Source organism: Giraffa tippelskirchi, chromosome 4, assembly GCF_054371585.1.
Source record: "Giraffa tippelskirchi isolate mGirTip1 chromosome 4, T2T-mGirTip1v1.2.pri, whole genome shotgun sequence".
Lineage (NCBI taxonomy): Eukaryota > Metazoa > Chordata > Mammalia > Artiodactyla > Giraffidae > Giraffa > Giraffa tippelskirchi.
Genome location: NC_137278.1, coordinates 130,110,006 through 130,130,891, shown reverse-complemented (window position 1 = coordinate 130,130,891; position 20,886 = coordinate 130,110,006). Strand labels below are relative to the sequence as shown.

Below are 20,886 nucleotides of genomic sequence, written 5' to 3'. Positions count from 1 at the left end.
GGAAAGAGGTCAAGATAAACTTCCTAAGGACTGGAGAAGGAAGCTGAACGCCTGAGACAAAATCAGAAGGCCGTCTCTGCTATCATTTTCCAGATCACTCCCCCAAACAGCCATATTGCACTCAGAATCAACCATGTGACAGGCAATGCTGGGTGTTGGGAAGCCAAGAATGAATTTTTAAAAAGTGATTCTTGACTTAAAAATGCTTAAAGTCTGGAAGTGGAGATAGGTTGTTAATCAGATGATTTTAGAGATGGATACAAATATTTTGGGTAATAGGTCATTAGGGTTTATTCTGTTATAATGCTAGCTGTGGGGATGATCTAGAAGGGGCATAGTGAAAAAATAGACAGACTTGATGTTGGATAGGAAGAAGTAGGGGGAAGTGGGAGGACAATGGTGCTGTGGGAACACTGAGAGAGATGGTGATCACCACAGATGTGTCAATAGCAGAAGGAGGCCAATACCTGGGTCATTCTCTGGAATTCACAGCATCCTCAGCAATGCAGCCCATCCACTGCTTCCTAAAAACCCCCTTCAGTACCAATCCCTTGGTAACTGAAATTGATAGTCACCAAATCATGTAGTATTAGAGCAGGAAAAATCTTTGGAAAGTAACTAGGTTGGGAATCTGAGTAACAGAAAGGGTGACTTCCCCAAGGTTATCCAGTTCTTCTGGCGGGCTACAGTGCATAGGGTTGCACAGAGTCAGACACAACTGAAGCGACTTAGCAAAAGCACACACACCCAGTTTGTCAGTAGTAGAACAGAGATGGGAATACAGGTGTCCTGTCAAGCCCAGCTTCTTTTAAAAAAAAAAAAAAAAATTTATTTAAGTAATTGATTTATCTAGATGCACAAGGTCTTCATTGTGGCATGCAGGATCTTTTAGTTGCTGCATATGAACTCTTATTAATAGTGGTATGTGGGATCTAGTTCCCTGACCAGAGATTGAACCCAGGCCCTCTGCATTGGGAGCACAACGTCTTAGCCACTGGACCACCAGGGAAATCCCTTGCCCTGCTTCTTTTGCTGTACACACTGTTCTAGAAGCCTCTGCCGACAAAGTAGCCTATAAATTGTGAGATCGGTCTTAGACAGTTTCTTCTAATGTAATGTTAACTATCCAGATCTCTCTTGTCTGATCCTCAGCAAGTGCTATGAAAAACTGTTTCTCATCCCCTTAGCGTTCTCCTTTCAGTTCCCTCTTCGCTTTATCATAGGCCACTCTAACAGACTGAGCCCCGGCCAGGATAGGGAAGATTTATCAGCTTCCCAGTTCTGTGTTTTTTATAGAACCCCGGATCCAGTTGCTTGTTTTAGTCCAATCTTGAAGTGCTGACTCATACTTAGCTTGAGGCCCCATGTTATTTTCCTCTCAATCCTTTCCTTTCTTTGTTTCACATCTTTTCTCGTTTTTTCAATTCTTTCCTCTCTAGCTCCTTTCTAATTTGTCACTTTCATTGTCTGCTGGCATCTGACCTACTACCTAATCTTATACTCCTATCTCTAATGTATCCCCACAGTTGTCATGACTCAGAACTTTGGGGTGAGCACTGTTCTAGGCACTGAAGGGAGAACCAAAAGAAGGATGGGCCCCCAATCTACCTGGGAGAGTCAGGGCACATTTTGTCATTCCGGAACATTTTTAAAGCCCTCTGTGCCTCTGAATATAGCAAATATGCGTGGGAGGAGGGGCAGACAGGCAGATTAACAGATGGGTAGATTCTAACATAATCTAAAAAGGATAATGTAAGGCCATTTTCACTTGGCTTAGTTTGTGAACTGATAGAGATGGCAGCAAATGGAAGAACCAGCCCAGAAATCTGGTGAAATCCAACCCAGGCCCTTATAACTGCCTTTCCCCTAGAAGGCTTAATTACAAATAAAAAGACACAGGGTGATATGTATATTCAATTTTATTTACTTTTCTGCATCTGGCTCAATAGTCTCTTAGAATGTTTTTTTCCTTGATGGCCTCAAGTTCTGCTGTCAATCCCAGAATCATCCTGGGAAGGCCGCTGGACTCAGGAAGATGTTCAGTTGCTGGCAATGGCCTGAAGAAAAAACCGGTTATATCCAGTCAGCAACTTCTGCTCACCTCCTTTCTTTTTTCTTCAGGGCTCCTAGTTGAGTATGGCCCTGTACTGGGTTTATGGGGAGTTGTGAGGGTGGGAGGCAGGAAGCAGTTCTTAACTGGGCCAGGACAATTCAATGCTATAGGCACATACTCTGAACTTAGTGGCAGACCTTGAACCGGTTGTAAGTCAAGGTTCATGCCACAAGACTCCAGAATGTGTTTGAAGGCTGGAGGGCACAGGTGGGATGGTGTGAGGCTCTACCACCAGGTCAGTGTATGTACATTCTCACTTAGCCCTCAAGCATTGTTTAAGGTGGTAAAACCTCTTGCCAAAGGGTAGAGCAAATTCTCATGATGCCCTTAGAAAGAACTGGTGGGGGAGAATGTTAGTGCCTCTTCCCTTGCCTGGAGTGTGCAGGCCTTTCTGAAGCTGTTTTCCCCTTGGCCTTGACTTGGACAGCCCTGATAGGCACCTGGTTCAGGTCTGCTGTTGCCACCCCCTTACTCTAAGTAGTAAACAATATGGTGAAGCCTGCTTAGTAGGTATGTGAAGAGAAACTCAGGATGGCAACACTATCAGGGGAAAGTTCACTAGAGAGGAAGGGAAAGGGGTAAATATTTGAAAGTGATGAGGAAGATGATGGCTTCTCCTGCCCAACTTTTGCTCCCCATCCCAGTCAATGCGTGAATCTCCAGGTGATTGTATTTCATCCCATCATTTGAGAGGACTCACATTATTTATCCAAGAGATGTAAGCAGAGACCCGGGTGAAGACTGTGGGCTTCTTGGCAACATTACAGCCCAGGCTGGACACAAAGCTGGTCACACCGTGGACAGCATACTGGCCGTTCACCAAGCAGTGAAGGGGGCCCCCAGAGTCACCCTGTGGGGAAGAGAAGCAGAGTCCTAAACTCCAGACCTTTGGATCTTTGTGCCTTTGTTTCTGCTTACACCCTACCCACCCACATCTCTGTTTATAAACCCTGTACTGTATAAAAGCTCCAATTGAAATCCCTACTTCCTTCGCATCCTCAGTTTCTAAACAATTATAGTACTTCTTCCTTTCTTCTACAGCACGTATGTCATGTTCTGCCTTGTGTTTTGGTTTCATAATTTGTTTCTAACTCCCACGCTTATCTGTGAGCTTCTTGAGACAGGAACTACATCTTGCTGATATTTTCTGCTCTACAATGCTAGCATAGAACTTTGAATGTCTTAAGCTCAATAGCTATTACTGACTTAAATTGAACCTACGGTGGGGGAAATAGGGTGTTCTAATGATTTATCTACACCCAGCATTCAGACCAATGGGTCTAATTAGACAGCATTTAGATAACAGGGTAGGTAGTCAAAACATGTTAAACTAAACTGAGGTAAAGAGAAGAGAAAGTGATGTATTGGGTAGTGGTTATGTGCTTGGGCTTAGAATTGGAAGAATCTGAGTTTACAGATTATGACCTTGATACTCTTTTCCTTACTCAGCTCCCAGATGTCATAAAATTCCAGACATAAAATTGGAAGCTATTTGACTGAAGAATTTGACCATCACAAGAGGGAAGACTTTGCAGTACTATCATTAGAAGTCCTCCAATGAAACAGCCTAGCCAGATCACCTGACAAAGCAGTTCCCTACAGATGAACCCCACCTATGGCTCAAAGGTACCTATCAGCTTGCCACTGTCCTACTCTGAAATAAGAGCAGATGGTCAAGGATGGCCAAACATCTGAAGAAAATGTTAGTTAGTTGCTCAGTCGTGTCTGACTCTTTGCGGCCCCATGGACTGTAGCCCTCCAGGCTCCTCTGTTCATGAGATTCTCCAGGCAAGAATACTGGAGTGGGTTGCCATTTCCTTCTCCAGGAGATCTTCCCGACACAGGCATCGAACTCGGGTTTCCTGCATTGCAGGCAGACTCTTTACCATCTGAGTCACCAGGGAAGAAAGCCTCAATATAAAAATAAAGATCCTGAGTGAAGTAAGTCATACACAGAAAGACAAATATCATATGATATCACTTATATGTGGAATCTAAAACAGAAGTAGAGTCACAGATGTAGAAAACAAACTTATGATTATCAGGGGACAGAGAAATGGGAGGGGAGGGAAAATAGGGAGATTGGGATTGACGTACATACAGCACTATATGTAAAATAGGTAACTGATAAGAACCTACTATACAGCACAGGGAACTTCTACTCAATATTCTGTAATGGCCCATGTGGGAAAAGAATGAAAAAAAAAGTGAATATATGTATATGTATAACTGATTCTACTTTGTGTATACCTGAAACTCACACAACATTGTAAATTACCTATACTCCAATAAAATTTTTTTAAAAATTTAAAAAAATAAAGATCAATATAAAGAGAAAGAAATAAACCAAAAATGAAGACAACCAAGATTATGCAGGGAGAAGACTATAAACAATAAAACTATATTAGTATTATATCCATGATATAAGAAGAGCAAGCTATTAGAGCATTCAGAAAACAAAAAGCCTTTGGAAATATGAATATGATAGTAGAAATGAAATATTAGGCTAGGAGATAAAGTAGACAAACTATATAGAGAGAAAATAAGAAAATAGGAGAACCAGTTTAGGAGGTGGATTGTGAGTAACAGGAATTCTAGAAACAAAAAATGAAAATGGAGGGTAGGAAATCATCAATAAATAAACATTTTCAGAACCAAAGGTCTGGAGTTTCCAGGATGAAAAAACTCACTAAGTATCCCTCAGAATGAATGCAAATAGACCAATACCAAGACACAGAACACTAGGGTCAACAGAAAATAAAATAGGTCAGTTATAAACTAGTGGAGAGTTTAAGGCTGAACTGGTGATGAGTTGAGTACGTTGTTGGTTGTTGTTCAGTCAGTAAGTCTTGTCCAACTCCTTGTGACCCCATGGACTGCAGCACGCCAGACTTCCCTGTCCTTCACTATCTCCCAAAGTTTGCTCCAACTCATGTCAATTGAGTTGGTGATGTCATCCAACCATCTCATCCTCTGTCGTCTCCTCTTTCTGCCCTCAATCTTTCCCAGCGTCAGGGTCTTTTCCATTGAGTCGGCTCTTCTCATCAGGTGGCCAAAGTATGGGAGTTTCAGCTTCAGTATCAGTCCTTCCAATGAATATTCAGGGTTGATTTCCTTTAGGACTGACTGGTTTGATCTCCTTGCTGTCCAAGGGACTCTCAAGTCTTCTCCAGCACCACAATTTGAAAGCATCATTTCTTCGGCACTCAGCCTTCTTTATTGTCCAAGTTTCACATCTATACATGACTATGGGAAAAGCCACAGCTTTGACTATATGGACTTTTGTCAGCAAAGTAATGCCTCTGCTTTTTAATATGCCGTCTAGGTTTGTCATAGCTTTTCTTCCAAGGAGCAAGTGTCTTTTGATTTCATGGCTGCAGTCACCGTCTGCAGTGATTTTTTAAGCACAAGAAAATAAAATCTGCCAGTTTCCATTGTTTCCCCATCTATTTGCCGTGAGTATATATTATGCAAATTTTAAAAAACAATTATTAACTCCAGGGAAAACAAAATTATCCAGGGAATAGCATTTTACACAATTATAATAAATACTAAATGTTAATTTAACAAATTATTTAGGGAGGTTGGGGTGGGGATCAGAAAAATTCATGCTTATGGGGCAAGTATAAATGTGTAAAGGAAGAGAAGTTCTTGCATAATGCCTGAAGTGAAAAATTAAGTAGCAATATAAGTATATGCTTTTAGAGAGCTGGAGGTAGACATAAAAGAAATCAACTCAAGAGTTAAAAGTAGTCCCCTCTAGGGAGGGAGAACTCAAGGTCATAGAAGAAACACAATGACTGTTCTTTCCCACTATCAAGCCTCACAGTTTTATTTGCCACCTTAAACAAAGTAATCATTCAATGAAAATTAAAACTTAAAAAAAGAGGAACTAGGGAAAGAGACCAAAAGTTCAAATTGGGGCTAATTTTTTTTTTAAAGGAAGTAGCTGTACCCAACTCTAACTATGTTTGGGAAAAGAAGATGGTTATTCTTTTTATAAAAAGAAAGATATATATTCCTTTAGGTTATTGTACTCAATACAAAACAGTTTAAATATCTTCCACCTAAATTCTAATAGGGATTTGAGAGTATTTCTAAACTAGAGGAATGGAAGGTAATTGAATTGTGTACCATATTACTGTCTTATGCTAATTGACCTGAAAAGAAACAAAAGCTCTGTAGTGAAGGAGGATATGGCTGAGGATTTTAGGGCAGAAGGAAGAGCTGGGAGAAAGCTCAGTGGGAGTGGGTGGATTGAGGTGAGAGGCGTTTAGTGAATCCCCTCTGAGGAGATTGGCTGGGGACACAGAAATCTGAAAGCCCCCAAACCAAGACACAATATTTGGGAAATTCCAGTGGGAAGAGACCGTGGAGAAACAATGGCCTCAGAGAATATCTGATTTGCAGTGTCAGCCAGAAGGAAAGTACTCTAGTTTCTCAGACTAGTTCAAAATCTGGTTCAAAGTCTTGAACCAGAGTCAAGACTTCAAGAGAGAGAGCAGGGGAAAGTGAATTAAACTCAGAAAGGTTAAACCTTAAGAGGTTATAGGTGAGGCTGGCTGGTGAGGACCTGGAAGAATTTGACTTAGGTGGATTTATTCATTTGGCTGCACTGGGTCTTAGTTGTGACATGTGGAATCTAGTTCTCTGACCAAGGATTGAACCCAGAGACCCCTGTATTCAGAGCGCTGAGCCTTAGCCACTAAACCACCAGGGAAGTCCCGCATCATTTTTTTTTTTTTTTTTTTGCCCTAACTTGCAGGTAGGGTTCCCAGGATACAGGACTTCAAGATGTGGACAAAAAAATGTCGCCTGCTTTGTCAGTAAACAAAGTGTTGCCTGCTATTCTGGGAAACAATGAATGTTGCCCACTATCAAGCCACCTGCCCCTGCAGCCGCTCTCCACATCCTGAAGGGATTTCAGGATGGAGAAAAATGATACTGACCCTAGATAGTTAAAATGAATATCAAAGGGCTAATTTCTATGAGCCCAGACTCTTGCATTTTCCCATACAGAGAAAAGCACTGAAACCATTCACTTGAGATGTCTGTTTCTTGTTATTAGCAGTAATCTTTGATGGCTGACTCTTTGTTTTTTTTTTTCCTAGCAAAAATTCTAACATCCCCTGGCTCCTCTCTTACCTCTCTGAAACTATTCCTCTGAGCTGTCTGAGAGGGTGTCTTTCAGGCTATAGTCCTCAGTAAGTTCATCGAATAAAACAAAACTCTTAACTTTTAGGTTGCGTGGTTTCGGGTTTTTTTCAGCTGACCCTGGGGAAGTCCTGGGAAAACTGGGATGAGTTGGTCACCTTACTTTCATAGTACTAAGTGCTCACCAAAAAAACCTTTAATTTTTGATTCTATTATTTCAGCCAGCCTACCAGTCTCCTTCTGGCTTCTCTTCCTCCTCCACCTAGCTTAGAGCTTGCATTTGATCTGCAATACTGTCTTTATGTTTCAATAATGCATGAAAACTCAGCCCTGAACCAATCCATTCCCTACAACTAGATCTTTGAATGGAGTGAATCATTTACCCATATGATTATTGCATAATCTCTAACCTCAGCCTATCAGCAACATCATGGAGGCTAGTCTTTCTCCATTCATCTTAATTAATCCAAATCCGTACAACCCTTTTACCCCTTCGTTTTCCCTGTTTAATTTGACTCCTAGTTCATGAGTAAATAGAAGCAATTACAGAACGAACACCCACCAACTTTCAGCTACTCAGCCTGCACATTCTTTCATGTCCATGCATGTTTCTGTGTCCCTCTTCTATTCAAAGCCAGCTCCACCTGTGTTCTTGGTTCATCTCTTCCTTCCCCTCTGGGATCTTGCTGTGCTGTGCTGTGCTTAGTCACTCAGTCGTGTCCGACTCTTTGAAACTCCATGGACGGTAGCCTGCCAGGCTCCTCTGTCCATGGGGATTCTCCAGGCAAGAATACTAGAGCGGGTTGCCGTGCCCTCCTCTAGGGTATCTTCCCGACCCAGGGATCGAACCCATGTCTCCTGCATTGCAGGCAGATTCTTTACCAGCTAGGCTACCCCTGGGGTAGCCCCTGGGGTCTTGCATCATCCATTTATTCCTTCTCTCTGACTCTACAGGATCCTTTCCTCTCTGCCCAGAAATACACTCAATTTTCTTCAATCTTAAAAGATCCACCCGCTCCATGACTTTCATCCTCCTGAAAGCCACCAGACTTTTAAATTCCTCTTTCATCCAAGATTCTTGAAAGAGTATTCTATGTTTCTTGCTATTTCTTATTGCCTCTTCATTCCTTACCTTTCAATCAAGCTTCTATCCTCATCACTCCACTGAAACTGTTCTGGCCATAGTTACCAGTGATCTGCCAACTGCCGAAGAAGCTACTTTCAGTTATGCACTGTGGCTCCTGGCTTCACTGTATGCTATGTAATGACCTGTCAGTATTGCCTGAGAGTTTGTAAAACCCTTATTACTATGGTTTTCTCTTACCTCTTAGATCCTTATGGATCCTTTGTCCTCCACCTATCCCTGAAGCACTCAAATATTTCTGTTATCACAGTTCTTCCCCAACTCACTGTTTTGTTTTTTCCTCATTCTACCACTTTTCCCTGAGGGAAGTGGGGAGTAGGGGGTGGGGAAGTTTGAGGGATCTCATTTCCTGTTGAGCTTCTCTCTAGCCCACTTTTCTCCTCCAGGCTCTACTCTCTTTATATGTGCTTTATTACCAGTTAAACTACAGCTGAATGTCCCACTGAGATCTCAGACTCAATTTGTCCAGAACCATATTCATCACTTTCCCTCCCAAATCCTAGAAATCTTGTCTCATAGGAGGCTGCAAACCCTTCCCCCAAATCACTTTACTGAGATGCCTGGAAGTCACTTCTGCTCCTCTGCCTCCCTCCTCTCCACTGCGCTAACTCGGACACTCAGATTTCTTGCCTAGATAATTGAAACAGTCTCCTAAGCAGTCTCCCTGCTAATTTTGCCCTCTTCAAATACATGCTTACCTTGTCATCAGAGAGTGCTTTTAAAAGGCAAACCTGCTCATGCTGTTCTCCTGTTTAAAACTCTTGAGGGGTTTCCCAGTGCCTAAGATAAAGTGCATGTCCCAAGCATGCTATTTGAATGAAGGCTCAAGTCCTGTGGCTCCTACCTGTCTCTAGTGTCATCTCCTGACATTCCCTAGAATGGTAATAGTTTATGTTGTAGCCCAGAGGTCAGCACATTTTTTTTTTTTGTAAAGAGCCAAAGAGTAAGTATCTCAGGCTTTGCAGGTCATACAGTCTCTCTCGCAACTGTTCAACCCCATGAATGCAGCCATAAACAATGTCATGAACAAGTATAACTGCATTCCAGGGAAACCTTTTTTTTAAAATGAACATTGAAATTTTATATTTTTCATGTGTCATAACATATTTTCCTTCTTAAATTTTTTCCCAACCATTAAAAAAATAAAAAAGACATTCTTAGCTCACAGGCCACACAAAAAACAGAGGCAGCAATGTTGGGTGCTGGAGGCTGTGAGCCCTGACCTCTGCTCTAGCTCTAGGGAATGCCTTATAATTTTCTGTGTGTTCTAGGTTCTTAGCCCATGTCTTTCTTCATGTTCTCTCTCTCTGAACATTTTTTCCTCTTTTTTCTTGCTTGGCTTTCTGTTTAACCTTCATGACTCACTATGAACTCTAGCTTCTCAGGAAAGGCAAGTCTTTTCTGACACCAACAGGTAGAGAAGGGAGTACCTGTTTTTTGGATTCCTGTATCACCTTAGGTATGTCTTTATTATAACACTTAGCCACATTGTAGACGTTCTGTCCTATGTCTGCTCTTTCCATTCCTCCACTGCTGCTAAGTCACTTCAGTCGTGTCCGACTCTGTGCGACCCCACAGACGGCAGCCCACCAGGCTCCCCCGTCCCTGGGATTCTCCAGGCAAGAACACTGGAGTGGGTTGCCATTTCCTTCTCCAATGCATGAAAGTGAAAAGTGAAAGTGAAGTCGCTCAGTCATGTCCAACCCTTAGCGAACCCATGGACTGCAGCCTACCAGGCTCCTCTGTCCATAGGATTTTCCAGGCAAGAGTACTGGAGTGGGTTGCCATTTCCTTCTCCGCCATTCCTCCACTAGACTATGTTTATATTCATCTTTGTATCTTTTGTATTTTTGATACAAAGATGAATCAAACACAGTGCCTAGCATTTAGCAGATAATCAAGAACTTTTATTGGACTGCATTACCAAATCTGTAAGATGGTGTATTGCTGATTGATCTTGTGTAAATAGAAGATGATTTATACATATATATAATTTTATAATAGTTTATATATATACACTATTATAAAGCTATTTAGTGTACTTTCCCCTACCGTATTCACCTGTATATATGTTGCGATCAATACTACTGGGTCAAAAAGGTGGTGGTAGAGGAGCTATAAGAAAAATTAGGGTCAGGAGTTCCCTGGTGGTCCAGTGGCTAAGACTCTGTGCTCCCAATGTAGGGGGCCTGGGTTTGATCCCTGGTCAGGGAACTAGATCCCACATATTGCAACTGAGAGTTCACATGCCACAACTAAAGATCCCAGACGGAAGATCTCACATGTTACAACTAAGAACTGGCTCAGTCAAATAAATAAACTGAATATTTAAAAAAAGAAAGAAAAATTTGGGTTGATGGGAGGGAAGCTACCTTATACACAGTCACAACCACCACTCTAGGCCTAGCCCTACTGCAGCCATTAAAAATCTAAGGCACAAATAACTTTTAAAGAACACTCACATATACCAACACAAATGTTAGGTCACATAGAAACTTTTGAGGTGTGGGCATCAGGCAGGCAAGATGAATTTTAAGGTTCCTTTCAATTTTGAGATTCCTTGAATACAGACTTACCAGCACAGAATAATTCTCATCCAGACACTAGACTAGAAAGTTGAGTCAGTATATAAGGGTGGGAGTAGGTGTGGAATAGGAGGTGGGGAAAAGGTAGGGGGTGAGAGGCAGAGAAGAGAGGGAGCTGGGGTGAGACTTCTGACACTCTGAGCCTGTGTTCACCTGGCATCCAGCACGAACTCCGTCTCCTCCAGCGCACACCATGGTGGTCTTCACGGTGGAGCCCCAGTAGGAGGAGCTGGAGCAGGTGGCGTAGTCCACGGAGGGCAGGTAAGCCTGCTGCAGGGTCTGGGCCAGCTGCCCATTGGCTGAACAGCACACACAACTTTAGAGGTCAGCTCCAGATGCTGTGGAGGGAAAACCTTCCACACCTGGCCTAACTTTCCCAAGCTCTGATGAAAGCTGAAGTCAGGGCAAGCTCCTTTTCTCTGCCATGTCATAGACTGTCCTCTTGTTTCTCTTTAGGTGAAAGGTAGAGGCACCTTCCTTGACTAGGATGCCCAGATTCCAAACCACTAACTCATGACTACTTTAGTTAAGTAACTAGAATGGTCTTATTGTTAATAACTTATCTGTCTGTTCTGCTTCCTTACACCATAAACCCCATGGAGTAGAACTGGATCTGTGCAGCCTTCTTTCTTAGGAGCTTAGTGCAGTTTTCCTTTATCTGATGTTTTTTCGGATCCTTACAACAACCCTTTCATGTTATATACAGAGCAGGAAATTGAACCACAATGACATTAAGTGAACTGAGAGCAGAGCTGGATTAGAAGCATGACTGTCTCAGCCCCAGGTTTTCCCAGGAGACTGCTGCTCACAGCAAGACCTCGCCTCTCCTGCAGAGCTCAGATCCTGCCCAGTGGCTCTCAGCCTTCTGCACCAGGCCTGCTGTCTCTACCCTTGTTAACCATCTCTGCTCATAGCCTCTCCTACCTTTCCATGTCATCCAGTGACTTTCCCTTCTAGTAATCCTCCCATGATTGACCAGAAGAGGGCTGAGGCCTCCTCTACCTTGACTTCTTTGGACCTGCAACCACCCCTGGCTCATTCACCCCAACTCACAGCCTGGTGATTTGTCTATGGAGGTAGCATGATGGTGTAGTGACCACCAAAGTGGGAGCCAAGATACCTGCGTTCTGGCCCCAGCTAACCAGGTACTAACTAGTCACTAACTAGTCATGTGATCTTGAACAAGGTCTTTATTTTCTTTGGGCCTCAGTTTCCTCATGTATAAAATGAGAGGCTAGTGAAAAATACTCTCTGAGGTAAGGCCTTATTTTTTTGTTGCTAAGAGTCTGTGAATCTCTGAATTGACTGTTCCCATGGCTTGTTCTTAGGTTGATTTCACGCACCAGTTATTTCATCTCTGGTGGTTCCTCTGGTTCCTGGCCTCCAGCTCTGAACACTTAGGACCACAAAACAAGGGCTGCAGAAGCTCAGCTACCTAATCAGTATCCATGTGGGGGATGGATGGTGCCAGTTCAGGCGACTTACTCGTAGTCCTGCCCCAGCCTGTGATGTAGCAGGGTGTGTTGTTAGCCAGGATGGTTCCCGACTGTGGCAGAACACCCAGCTGGACATAGCTGTTGAGGGTAGCGCTCTGGGCCAGGCGCAGCACGGCGATGTCGTAACTGCGGGTGGAATGGAGACTGCTTGCTCGCGGGACCGGAACTACTTCCTTCAGCTCAGCATAGGGACAGGCCCTCCCTAAGCCTTGTATTCCCACAGGATCGGAAACCAGTGACTTCGAAGAAGGAGGGGACTCGCCAAGCTTCAAACTTGAGGAATTGCGCATTTGGAGTCTAGGATATTCTATGTGTAACAGCAGCCTCTGCTGGTGAGGTCTTGGCATGGTCGCTAGCTCTGATTTGCAGCCCGGGGGAGTGAAGCTTAGAAAGGAGTGGAGGGCTGTGATCTTGGTAGCGGAGAAGAGTTCTCAAATGAGAAAGACATAAAATGCTCTGCAGATATACCCCAGTTACTGGAGCCCATCCCCACGCCCACACTCTATAGACTGGCCACCCTTTTAACTACTTCCTTTCCAAAAGTTTACAGCTCAGTCTTGCAGAAATGTTCTTACTGTAAGATTCATTTTAGGAAATCTGTTTTTGCTAATGGTGGTGGTATAGTGGCTAAGTCGTGTCTGACTCTCACGACCCCATGGACTGTAGCCTGCCAGGGTCCTCTGTCCATGGAATTCTCCAGGCAAGAATACTGGAGTGGGTTGCCATTTCCTCCTCCAGGGGATCTTCCTGACCCAGGGATGGAACCCAGGTCTCCTGCATTGCAGGCAGATTTTTCACCAACTGAGCTACAAGGAAAGCCCTTTACTAATGGAGTCTGTGCCATAAAATGAATAATAAATAACAATAGAAACAGGAACATTAAACTCTGCAGAGAAGGAGCTTCAGGGGATCCAATGATGCAGACCAGCCTAGATCAAACAAATCAAAGACCTTCAAATGTTCTCAAGCCCTAGTGTGTGCTCAGTTGTGTCCGACCCTTTGCAACCCCATGGACTGTAGCCCGTCAGGGTCCTCTGTCCATGGGATTTTCCAGGCAAGAATACTGGAGTGGGTTGCCATTTCCTCTTCCAGGGGATCTTGCTGACCCAGGGATCGAACCCACATCTCCTGTGTCTCCTGTATTGCTGGCAGATTCTTTACCATTTGAGCCATTGGGGAAGCCCCCTAACATCTTAATTCTCAAAGTGCTCCTGGATGAATGTGAAGGAAGCCCAGACCCTGTGGCTGGGCAGCTAGCCCTCCACCTCCCATCCCCGGGCCAGCCCCACCTTGCCCTACCCTGCAGCCACGTTATTGCTGTTCCAAGATGGGTGCACCACGATCTCCTGCACGCTTATGTACTGCTCGGTGCCATCGTTCTGGCTCAGGTTGTGGTCTCCCAGCACCACACGGAAGGTCATTTGGCTGAAGGGAGAGAGGGAACCCCTGAGTGATCCTTCTCTTTCTCCTCTCAGAGAAAAGTTGCGAACGCATCTTCCATCTCATTTTTAGGACAGGAACTTATCTTTTCTGGCCCAGGCACGGCGAATATGGAAGACCCTGGGAGATGAAGAAGTAACCAGCCCTCTCATCCCCAATTTGCTAACTTGTGGAGGTGACAAAAACTACCGTCAACTTCATTTCCCCAATATGCTAAGTTAAACATCAGAGGCTGAATATCTCATAACTTTGGAGAAGTGTGGTGGGCATAAATGAAAGAATGTCTTTTAGACCACAGAGGGATGTTGAGAGGTACATAAACTTCTAGACCAAGAGTTCTTAAAACATGGTCCCTGGACCAGCAGCATCATTAGAACCTGGAAACTTGCTAGAAACGCCGATTATCAGGACTCAGCCTGGAGTTCCCTATCAGAAACTCTACTGGGTGGGGCCCAGCAATCCGTGCCTTGTAGGTGATTCTGATACATGCTCAAATTTAAGAACCATTGCTCAAGATAAATATGAAAAAACGGTTACCCGTCAGGCATTGACTAGGTACTTAAATATTTATCTACTTAATCCTTACAATAATTCTACAAAGTAGGTATTATTATCCCATTTTAGAGATAAGAGTATGAGAGCTTAGGGAGCTAGGTAAGCCAAGTTCACATAGCTAGAAGAAGGTGGGACTGGATTTGAACGTGAACTTGTCTGATACCATGCTTTGAAAGTACATAGTTTGTACTTTTCATCTTACTACCTCCCTGCAGGCCCCCAAACACCTTCGGAAGTCTTGTCCTAAGTGGTCCAGGATACATATTCCTCTAGAAGGACCAGATTCTTACCCTCCCAGGGGCTCAGAAAAGCTAATTTGTTTTTCTCACCTATCCACACAGTGAGCAGCTGTCATTACCCAGTTCTGTTTGATGAGGGTGCCTCCACAGGTGTGATACCAGGAACTTCCAGACTTGTACTGGAGGGAAATCTAGATGGGGAGAGAAGAAAAGAGGGATAGGTTGGTGTTTTTAAAAGACTTTGTCCCAAACCAAGATCTCCTTAGATTCCTGCCATCCCTCAAAACATCCGCCAACTATCTGGGCTACACATATAGTGCATTTGGCGTCGTTACGCTAGGTTGTTGCAAAGGGCCAAGAACCTAGATGCTTCTACCTCCATTGCGTCTTGGGAAGGAAATGTAGCCATGGAATTGCTCTATCACCTAATTCACAAACCAAGTTCCCCAGAACTCCCCTCCAGTGTTTTCAAGATACACCCTGGCCCTTCATTCAGCAGATGCTTAGAAACACCACTGGAGCGTTCATTTTCATCAGTTCACGCCCCCTCCTTCAGTGGCTCTTATCACACAATAGCTCTACTCCTAAAAATGGAGGCGCAAACTTTTGTAAATTTGGTTTAATTCAGAATTAATTGCAGTGATTCCTCTCAAAGTATGGCTATTCACCAGTCAATTTGCCAGTTTTACACAATTAGAATTGCTTAAATCAAAGCCTGGCTGCCGTATTTTGAAAGTGGAAGCTCTTTAAATACAAGGGGCTCTATTTGGGGGCAGAGTGTGTTCAAATGTGTGATACACACTGCATGGAGAGGGCTGTGTGTGTGTGTGTGTGTGAAGGTGTGTTGGATCTATGTGAGTCTGGCATACAGTCTTGCTAGTGTGGTCAAAGTGGTATTGCTGGGAGTGTACATGAGGTTTGTGTTTGGGTGTGTGCCTGGGAAAGTGAGTGTGGTTGGTGTTTTTTGCATTTAGAGAAAAACTACTTTTGCATTTAGAAAAAAACTCCTAAGCCTGGTCCCATTCATCTTCAACATCTAGAATCCAAGCAGTTGGAGAATTTCCTGTTGATAAGGATATACACAAATATACATAACATTGTATATCAGGGCACAGACAACTCTTATTTCATTGGCAGTCGGGGCTGTGAAGGAACACCCACCTGAGAGGGCCAAGAATTCTTCGAGACCGCAGTCCCTCCAACTACCCGGGCGTTGGTTTCTGGAAAGTCCTGGGTGCTGTGTCCTTTGTGGAGCAGAAGAAAAGTGAGTGATGACTAAGCGTGGGGTCAGCTCAGGGTGGGAGGGCGGGTGGCAGTTGTGCTTTGTCTGCAAACTCACAGTTCCTCCCTAGCAAATGAGGGGCCCAGCTGTGAGTTCTCTGGGTCCCTTTTGAAAGCAGGGAAGACCAAGTGCCTTCTTCTTCCCCTACGTGTCCCCAGAACTCTGACCCATTTCACACAGCCGCCAGGACCCAGTGGTCTCAGCCTCGCTCAGGGTCTCTACCCCTCACCTCACCCCCACCTGCCCGCACATAGAGCTTTAGCTGGATTCCCCAGGGGGCAAGGACAGCAGTGCCCATGCAGGCACCTGCTGAGGATGTCTTCCTGTCATCTGGGATGCTGGGGAAGCCTGGGGCCTGAAAGAGGCTCCTCTCTGCTTCAAGAACCTGTCAGCCAGGGGTTCCTAACCTTTTCTATCAGGAGCTCCAGGAGAGTAAAGTTTTTGCTAGACACACAGAGTCTCCTGCTTGCCCCAGGTAAGACCTGGGCTTAGTGAAAGCTTTCAGACCCTCCTGCTCTATCTCCCTCCCTACAGATCTCTGGCCAGAAGACCCACTTACCATAAAGGACGAGGGAGGCGAACACCAGCAAGCGCAGCATGTTGCCAGCGAGTAGACCGCTGCCCCCTTGCCATGAACCAAGCCCTCTATATACTCCTCTTATCAGCAGCTTTGCTGACCTTCTTCCTGCCAACTGGCAGGGCTGTGGGTGAAAGGCAGGGAAAATCACAGGTGACATGGAAACACAAATGAAAAGATTTCTTTTCAGGTAAACTAATTTATCTATGATCAAAGACAGAACAAGGCCAGGGCTTGTTGAAAAGCATCCAACAAACTCTTTACCAGAAATAAGATGGAGAGACAGGACTGGCTTTTTCTTTGGGGTGCTCCCCTCCTAGCCTGCCACTGCCTCACTGCCCTCAGGGGCACTGTAAGTGCAGAGACCCACCCTGTGCACCAGGAGATAGAGGCAAACAGGGCTGGAGGGTCAGCAGAAAGAAGGAAGAGACAGCAGCATCTCCCTGCCTAAAGAGGGAGATGGGTCGTGCCCCCAGGACGCAGACAGAGGTATAAATGCAGGGAGACAAAAGCAGAGTAGATGCAGTGGAGAGAATTTTTTTTTTTTTTAAGAACAATGTAAATTTCCAAATGTTTATTATTCTTTTTTTTTTGTTTTAAGGTGTGATTGTGGTGGTGATGGTATCAAATTGCTAATGGTATTTAGTTTCCATTAGGTGTATTTTACTTTATGCATTTATTTTTCTCTTTGGCTGCCCCTTGGCATATGGCACTTCCTCAACCAGGGATGGAATCTGTGCTTGCTCCAGTGGAGCAAGGCGTCTTAACCACTGGATCACCAGGGAAATTCAGTGGAGAGACTTCTGATGAAGGATGGTATTAGGAAGCAGGTTAGGGGAGACTCATATGGAGAGCAGATGAAAGAGCCCTCAGAGAAGGAGAGTATGGGGTGGGTGAGAAGAGAGAGCCTTCAGGATAGGAAGCTAGTCTTCCAGCTATGAGGGTGGAGGGCAGAGGAGTGGGAGTTTCAGGGCAGATGTGTCCTGCAGGAGATGAGAGGCTCTGCCCATCAGAGTCAGGAGAGGAAGAAGGAGGGAGGTGCAGAGTGCCTGGTGGTGGGTGGCAAACTTTGGGTTGGGAGGTACCTCAGTGAGCACTGTGGGTGGAGCTGTGAGTTAGCAGAGAGAAGCTAGGAATGGTGCATAATGATGTGGCACAGAGGAAGCCACAATGGTGTGATCACTCACCTAGAGCCAGGCATCCTGGAATGCGAAGTCAGGTGGGCCTTAGGAAGCATCACTAGGAACAAACCTAGTGGAGGTGACGGAATTCCAGCTGAACTATTTCAAACTCTAAAAGATTATGCTGTGAAAGTGCTGCACTCAATATGCCAGCAAATTTGGAAAACTCAGCAGTGGCCACAGGACTGGAAAAGGTCAGTTTTCACTCCAATCCCAAAGAAAGGCAATACCAAAGAATGTTCAAACTACCGCACAATTGCACTCATCTCACACGCTAGCAAAGTAATGCTCAAAATTCTCCAAGCCAGGCTTCAACAGTACACGAATTGTGAACTTCCAGATGTTCAAGCTGGATTTAGAAAAGGCAGAGGAACCAGAGATCAAATTGCCAACGTCCGTTGGATCATTGAAAAAGCACGAGAGTTCCAGAAAAACATCTACTTCTGCTTTATTGACTATGCCAAAGCCTTTCACTGTGTGGATCACAACAAACTGTGGAAAATTCTGAAAGAGATGGGACCACCAGACCACCTGATCTGTCTCCTGAGAAATCTGTATGCAGGCCAAGAAGCAACAGTTAGAACTGGACATGGAACAACAGACTGGTTCCAAATTGGGAAAGGAGTACATCAAGGCTGTATATTGTCACCCTGTTTATTTAACTTATATGCAGAGTATATCATGCAAAATGCTGGACTGGATGAAGCACAGCTGGAATCAAGATTGCCGGGAGAAATATCAATAACCTGAGATATGGAGATGACACCACCCTTATGGCAGAAAGTGAAGAAGAACTAAAGAGCCTCTTGATGAAAGTGAAAGAGGAGAGTGAAAAAGTTGGCTTAAAGCTCAACATTCAGAAAACTAATATCATGGCATCCGGTTCCATCACTTCATGGCAGATAGATGAGGAAACAATGGAAATAGTGAGAGACTTTATTTTGGGGGACTCCAAAATCACTGCAGACATGAAATTAAAAGACACTTGCTCCTTGGAAGAAAAGCTATGACAAACCTAGACAGCATATTAAAAAGCAGAGACATTACTTTGCCAACAAAGATCCATCTAGTCAAAGCTATGGTTTTTCCAGTAGTCATGCATGGATGTGAGAGTTGGACCATAAAGAAAGCTGAGTGCTGAAGAATTGATGTTTTTGAACTGTGGTGTTGGAGAAGACTCTTGAGAGTCCCTTGGACTGCAAGGAGATCCAACCAGTCAATCCTAAAGGAAATCGGTCCTGAATATTCATTGGAATGACTGATGCTAAAGCTGAAACTCCAATACTTTGGCCACCTGATGCGAAGAACTGACTCACTGGAAAAGACCCTGATGCTGGGAAAGATTGAAGGCAGGAGGAAAAGGGGATGACAGAGGATGAGATGGTTGGATGGCATCACTGACTCAATGGACATGAGTTTGAGCAAGCTCAGAGAGTTGGTGATGGACAGGGAAGTCTGGCATGCTGCAGTCCACGGGGTCGCGAAGAGTCAGACACGACTGAGAGATTGAAGTGAACTGAACTGAACTGAAGCCAGGAAGGGGAGGGGGGATTGCACTAAGGGCTGCTTCTCCAGCCCATTCCCCCAGGATTCTGACCTACAGCAGACCTGGACCCGGGGAAGAGGACTGAGCTGGCTGGGAAGCCCTGGCCTCCTTTGTCATTCTCCTCCCACCTCCCTGCCTCCTCTGGAGAGTAGGGAGATGGGCTTTAGCCTCAGGATGAGGAGTCCAAGAGGAGGCTCGGGCCTCCTGAAGGTTATGAACTCCAAAGTGAGCCTTTGAGGGTAGGGTCAGTATCACATCCATCTTTGTATTCTTCGGGAAGCTTAATATGTATTTGCTTAAAAATTGGACTGTTAAGCACTGCATTTGATACCCTCAATGCCGTTGCCTAATCTACACACAGCTTCATCTCTCACGCTGGTCAGACTTTTCATCCTGACTCTGAGGGTGATGTGTGGAGGAAGGCTTGGCTTTCATTCTGAGGCACTGCATTTTTTCTGAGCAATGCTAGTTCCTTTTGAAATAAACACAGGCACACAAATACATGTATAAAGATGTGGGTTCTAGTATGTGCTGTACTTAGTCGGTCAGTCATGTCCGGCTCTTTGTGACCCCATGGACTGTAGCCCACCAGGTTCCTCTGTCCAGGGGGATTCTCCAGATAAGAATACTGGAGTGGGTTGCCATGCTCTCCTCCAGGGGATCTTCCCAACCCAGGGATCGAATCTAGGTCTCGAATTCCAGGCAGATTCTTTACATCTGAGCCTACCAGGGAAGCCTGGGTTCTAGTACAGTTGTCGCCATATTTTGTGTAGTTTGTCATAAATTTTGTCACAAAATTGGGGAAAACCTAAGTATTCATCAATAGAGGAAAGTTAGATAAATTAGGTTTAATCATATTAAGGAATACTATCCAGCTTTTACAAAGAATGAGTTAGGAACTTGCCAGTGGTCCAGTGGCTAAGACTGTGCTCCCAGTGGAGAGGGCCTGGGCTTGATCCCTGGTTGGGGAACTAGATCCCACATGCCACAACTAAAGTTCCTGCATGCTGCAAGGAAGATGGAAGATCCTGTGTGCTACAACTAAGACCCAGCACAGCCAAATAAATATTTTAAAAAATGAAATAAAAAGAATGTTAGACTTAAATGACATATGAAAAAATGTCTTTGGTATATTAAATGAAGATAACAAATTTCAAACAATATGGTACTCTGTGTGCATATATATTTATTGTTGTTGTTTTTTGTTAAGTTGTGTCCTACTCTTTGCAACCCCATGGAATGCAGCATACCAGGCTCCTTTGTCCTTCACTATCTCCCAGGGTTTGCTCAAATTCATGTCCATTGAGTTGGTGATGCTATCTAACCATCTCATCCTCTGCTGCCCCTTCTCCTTTTTAAAATATATACATATATTATTTATATATATTTGTATTATATAATGGGCTTCCTTGGTGTCTCAGATGGTAAAGAATCTGCCTGCAATGCAGGAGATCCAGGTTCAATCCCTGGGTTAGGAAAAGCCCCTGGAGAAAGGAATGGCTAAAGAGCCTCTTGATGAAAGTGAAAGAGGAGGGTGAAAAAGTTGGCTTAAAGCTCAACATTCAGAAAACTAA

General features: G+C 44.3%; 1 protein-coding gene across 1 annotated transcript; it reads right to left on the bottom strand.

The window, feature by feature from the left end:
- Nucleotides 1-1,901: 1,901 nt before the first annotated feature.
- On the bottom strand, nucleotides 1,902-20,604 carry CELA1 (chymotrypsin like elastase 1). Its single transcript, XM_081592362.1, has 9 exons — nucleotides 17,773-20,604; nucleotides 16,568-16,709; nucleotides 15,888-15,970; nucleotides 14,817-14,917; nucleotides 13,792-13,917; nucleotides 12,482-12,618; nucleotides 11,150-11,295; nucleotides 2,814-2,963; nucleotides 1,902-2,057 (listed from the first exon to the last, which is right to left on the bottom strand). The coding sequence occupies exons 2-9, from the start codon at nucleotides 16,605-16,607 to the stop codon at nucleotides 2,040-2,042; spliced, it is 801 nt and encodes a 266-aa protein (XP_081448488.1). The 5' UTR covers nucleotides 16,608-16,709; nucleotides 17,773-20,604; the 3' UTR covers nucleotides 1,902-2,039.
- Between the last annotated feature and the right edge of the window lie 282 nt (nucleotides 20,605-20,886).

Coding starts and splice junctions, on each gene's coding strand:
- CELA1 (XM_081592362.1), bottom strand. CDS start 16,607: ATGCTGCGCTTGCTGGTGTTCGCCTCCCTCGTCCTTTATG. Junction 14,918..15,887: donor AGAATTCTTGGCCCTCTCAG/GTGGGTGTTCCT, acceptor CTCCCCATCTAG/ATTTCCCTCCAGTACAAGTC. Junction 13,918..14,816: donor GCTGCTCACTGTGTGGATAG/GTGAGAAAAACA, acceptor CTCTCCCTTCAG/CCAAATGACCTTCCGTGTGG.